General features: G+C 33.4%; 1 protein-coding gene across 1 annotated transcript; it reads right to left on the reverse strand.

Annotated features, from left to right (window-relative positions):
* Positions 1–3,287: 3,287 nt before the first annotated feature.
* On the reverse strand, positions 3,288–4,377 carry LOC111385693 (probable BOI-related E3 ubiquitin-protein ligase 2). Its single transcript, XM_023010115.1, has 2 exons — positions 3,933–4,377; positions 3,288–3,849 (listed from the first exon to the last, which is right to left on the reverse strand). Exons 1-2 carry the CDS (start codon positions 4,266–4,268, stop codon positions 3,325–3,327), a joined length of 861 nt encoding a protein of 286 aa, XP_022865883.1. The 5' UTR covers positions 4,269–4,377; the 3' UTR covers positions 3,288–3,324.
* Positions 4,378–5,172: the final 795 nt, after the last annotated feature.

Below are 5,172 nucleotides of genomic sequence, written 5' to 3' on the forward strand. Positions count from 1 at the left end.
AATAGAGGAAGATATTTTCTATGCACGCTACATTACATCAGAGAATGTACGCGTCTCAATGAATTAATTTCAAACATTGAAATAGACAAGCACTATAGAATATTCAATAGTTATTCTAGTAGTAAACATTTACGGAGTGAAATATTTGTCTTGACTTACTAGAAGTTAGACACGTAGAAAATTTTCATTTATTTGTTCTAATATCATGTTCGAAGGATTTTATTAAAAAATTTTAATTATTTGAGAATAGGGACGGAGCAAGAAAGATAATATACACACACATCACTCAAACTAAATTAATACATAGAAAAAGAAGTCCATAATTTTATTTTATTTTTTTTAACTATAAAGAAACAAGTGAGCTCCCTCCGACTTTGTTAGAAAGGGGACACATTTATTTAGAATGAATTTTATTGCGACAACCAACTGTCGAAAAGTTTTCAATTTGATAATTAATTAATTTTTCAAGTGGACGAAAGAGTAATGCTATTTCACTATTTAGCATGACTTGCATTTAACATCAATCTATGTGGCATCACAATATCATTAAATTACAGATTAAATTAAATACAATGAATTATGACCAATTTGACCTACGATATATTGACATCTTGATTGATATTCATCATTAGTGCTAGATAATGTTATTTTAAAGAAAAACATTATTTAATTGAAAAAAAGTATCGCAATGAAATTTTCACGTAATTATTGCATGTCAACTTCTAACTATGCCACATAATAATTTGAATAAAACTGCTTTGACAGGTTATGGAAATAGGGTTTAAATCCATTGCACCACTTGATTCGAAATTTTTTTAACTGACCAACCAGATGTTGACACGTGGCACCTGGATCTAGTCCCTATCTCCATTCCCTTTTTTTTTTTTTTTTTTAAAAGCAAAAAAATTATTTAAAAAAGCACGCCTTTTAAACTTCTAGTACAAGGAATTTGTCATAAATTCTCATTTCTTTTCTTATTCGTTTATAGGGTGGAATATAACGATTCAACTGAGCTGGGTGTATAGGCCAAACTCTTACAAACCCTTTACAGGGGCTCACATAGGTGGGGTTGAATTATTATTATTATTATTTTTTTTTTTTTTTTTTCCCTTTTTTTTTTAATTTGGGAATTTTTATTATTATTATTTTTTTTTTTGCCATTTTCTATTACATTGGACCCCCGTGGGACTGACCCATGTGAGGGGTCTATAATTCCCCTATATACAGGGATTTATTCATAGCGATTACAAGAAAGATTAGTTAATCTTGACTAACTCATACGTTTGGGAATGATAGGCAGCACTATAAAGGCTTAGAGTTCTATATTAAAATATTAGTCTTATCAAGAGGAGTAGGTTAATCCCTTGTAGGTTGGTCTATGCTTTCATTTTCATTGGATATGGAATTTTATCATTTAACATACCCTCGCAAGATAGTAGCTTGTTTGAACATATTAATTTTAAAATCTGTATGCTCATTTTTTGAGCCTTAAGCGGATCAAATTACTCGTTCAAGTTTAATGGGCTCTAACACAACATTAAGAATTTAGATTCCATGTTATAAGGTCAATATTATCAAGAGGAGTAGCTCAATCCCTTATAAGTTGGTCAATGTATTTATCTTCATTTGATGTTGAATAACATTATAGGATTTCAATCTTATTATGTTGACTTTTGGGATCGTAGAGATTAACAAGGATAGTCAATGGCATTTGTATTTCATAGTAAGAAATGAAATTCTTGAATTTATAAAAGACGAACAACAGTGAAAATATTTGTTAATGATGCATTCATTAAGAACGAAAGTGGAGGGATCAAAGACGATCAGATAATATCCTAGTCTCAACCATAAAATGATACCGACCAAGGATTGACAAATGTTGCTTATAAGACTCTGCCGATACCTCATGAAAAATCAAGATTTTTGGGTTCGCAAAGCTAAAACTTAAAGAAACTAACAGAAGGACACCACTAGGAATGGAGCTTGCGACTTGATTTGGCCCAACATAGGATATGTTAAGAGATAAATTCTACATTAGTTAAATAGCAAAATATAGATCAACATATAAGGATTTAAATTATTTTTCTTAATAAGATTGACCATTTGATATGAAACCCCAAATTTTAATAGACACAACATGACCAGGATAAAATTCAAATTGAAATTAAAATTCAGCAACTAAATTATGACAAATTAAACAACAGTTAAATTTTATTTCATATAACTCCATTTTTAAATACTATTAATCAGTCCCACCGAATTTATCTTTAGCAATAGATATGGAAAAACCTTTTTTTTTTTTTTTTTTTTTTAAGATGATGTCCATTATTTTCATGTATTAATTATGAAGTAATTGCAATTGTACCTTAATTGGTTGTACGTTTGGCATTGGAAGATAACACATCACATAGATGCCTATGCCGAAATGTTGTGTTGGGTTACGAGCGGACACTTTATCAGAGGTTTCTAATTTACCTTTGTGTGGTTCCAAATATGATTATTTTATTAACCTCACTACATTTGATTTTAAGAAGGCGTGTCTTTTGGTACGATGATAAAGATATGCAATAATAACACACAATTCAAGAATTTTTTTTTTTTGTATGTTTAGTGAAAATTAAAATTAAATTTTTAGTAAATTTTAATAAATATTTTTTAAATATGTAATTGAAAAGTTGTGGAAACCATGAAAAATGTGATTAATATTGATCGTTTGACTTAGACTTAAATTAAAATCAAATTTTAATCCGAACCAAACAAGGGCTTTAGCCTTGCGCAAAAGGCCTTCTGTTTTTTTCTTTTTTTTCTTTTTTTTTTTTGAAAAAAGTAATTTTTTGTATTGAATTCTCAAGTGGGTATTTAAAAAATAAAAAATATATATATATATACACACACACACACACACGAATTTTGGAATAGTTCAAATTCTTGTATTAGGGAAGCTCGTAGAATCTATGAGCCCGTTTGAGCCACATTATTTGTAGAATACAAATGAAAAATAGAGCTGTTATGGGCCCCACACAAAAGATATAAATTCAAAAATAGTGGCTTGATGTGATGGATAACGGCCATATTTTTCATTTTAATGAGGTAAAAATAGAGCTCAAACAGGTAATATATTTGAATCTCTAGAACGTTCAAATTCATATCACTCTGGTGGATACAAAAATTTACACAAATCAAGTAATCCGGAAGTGTTAAAAAGTAATAAATAAAAACACAATTATTTTTCTTCATGTTTACTTTTCTCATTTTTTCATTTTTTTTTTTAAAGTTTTTCATTTTTCATTTTTTTTTATAGGCTTTCTAAATGGGCTTGGGCTTTTAGGAAAGCAGGGCTTCAACACTTGAACTTCTGTAGGAGTAGCAAATTGGGCAAAGTTGGGCAACACTGTCACACACCCTGCATAAACAAAAATGCCGACACGGCAACACCACCACCGAGGCGTCCCGCCGCAGGCACCTCTTGCAACTCGGCCCAGTCAACTCAACAACTCGGTCCGGGTCAATGTACTGCGATTCTGCATCGTCCTCATCACCCACGGTGCATCCTAGCTCGTTTCCTGCATCAATCTGTACCTGATGCGCACTGCACTTCATAGCCTGCTGCAGCTGCGCCTGTAGCATCGCCGCCGTGACCTCCTGCTCCCTCGCCCTAGCCTGCCACGTTTGCACTTCAGCATTTAGCTGCGCCACCCGCGCTTCCAGGTCGGAGTTTAGCTGCGCCGCCTTCTCCAGTTCCGCCTCTCTCTCCCCGAGTCTTTGCACTGCCGAGTCCTCTGCTGCCCGCAGCAGCGCACCGTAGTGCCTCTTCGTTTTTTCTCCTAACGTGCGCCTCAATTCCTCCCCCTGTATTAATAATAACTAAATAAAAATCTGAATACCGTAACTCTTACTCAGAAATACGGTTAGAGATTCATACGCCACTTTACCTGTGCTTGGAGGAGATTCTGGAGTTCATTGCGCTGTTGTTTAATATGGTGAGACAAGTTTTGCCCCATTATTGAAAGCGAATTAACCGATTGTGAACTTCGCAGTTGTTTTGGGCTTCCAGAGGATAAGTGAAGGCCAGTATCGAATTCAGATGAAAACGGTTGAGGATATCTACTTCTCTTTCTTGGGTTATTAGTCCCATGGAAGAACATGGCAGTGTTATCAATAAATTCTCGTCCCGATTCAGATGGTTGCCATGGATAATCGTTCCCAGGTGAGCTGTCTCCTTGTTTTGCGTCAAGAAAACTTGATGGGTACTGAGCTTGAACCGCCATTGGTATGGAAAACTCTGAATTATTTGCGAATACTAGGCTGAAAAATAAATGAATGGCATAATGACAGAAGTAGCCGAGTCGGACAAATATACAAGGAAAAACATAAACACCGAAATACGCTGTCTATTTATTGCTTTATAGTTTATTCTTAATTTCTTAAAATACTTATCGTGAAATTGAGTATTCATTATTATATTATAATTTTAATTTTATTATAAAGGACATTTGTACATTATCCTTATCTCTCTTGCCTATCCCTACTCTTACCCCTAGCCCTACCCCTACTTCTCACGAATCTCACCTCTCACCCGGTTGCATTCGCCGTGACATTTCTGTCTTTTATTGCTTAAAATACTTTTCGTGTCATGGAATATTTATTATTTAATTTTAATTTTATTAAAAATGACATTTTTATGTTACTTCTCATCCCTCGTGATACTTGTTCCCTTGCTCCACCTACTTCGGAGTAGTAAGAGTAAGATCCGGGTATGGGTCAAGGTAAAGGTTGTAGTCGATAAATATATGGTGAGAAAGAAAATAGAAAATAATAGATTAACTTCTTTTAATTCTAAGAGCATATTTGATAAAGTTTGAGTATAGTTTTTATTCATACATTTCGCGACACCTACAACTTATTATTTACACATGCTGTAAGATCCACAATTTGTAAACATTGACTTAATCTTTGTTAAGAATTCCGTCTTACTTTTATGGTACGTTGAATACTTAAACACGAGAATTTAACATCTTTTACGCGTCAAATTTAAAGAAATTGAATGTGGACAATCAAGTAAGAGCCAACCTCGAATTCCTAACGAGGTTTTTCAACTTAAAAATTGAGAAAATAATGAAAAAGGAATAAAACGAGTTGGGGTGGGCGATTGTGGTTGATGGGAGCATAGAA

The sequence above is a fragment of the Olea europaea genome, unplaced genomic scaffold (assembly GCF_002742605.1).
Source record: "Olea europaea var. sylvestris unplaced genomic scaffold, O_europaea_v1 scaffold3255, whole genome shotgun sequence".
NCBI classification, from domain to species: domain Eukaryota; kingdom Viridiplantae; phylum Streptophyta; class Magnoliopsida; order Lamiales; family Oleaceae; genus Olea; species Olea europaea.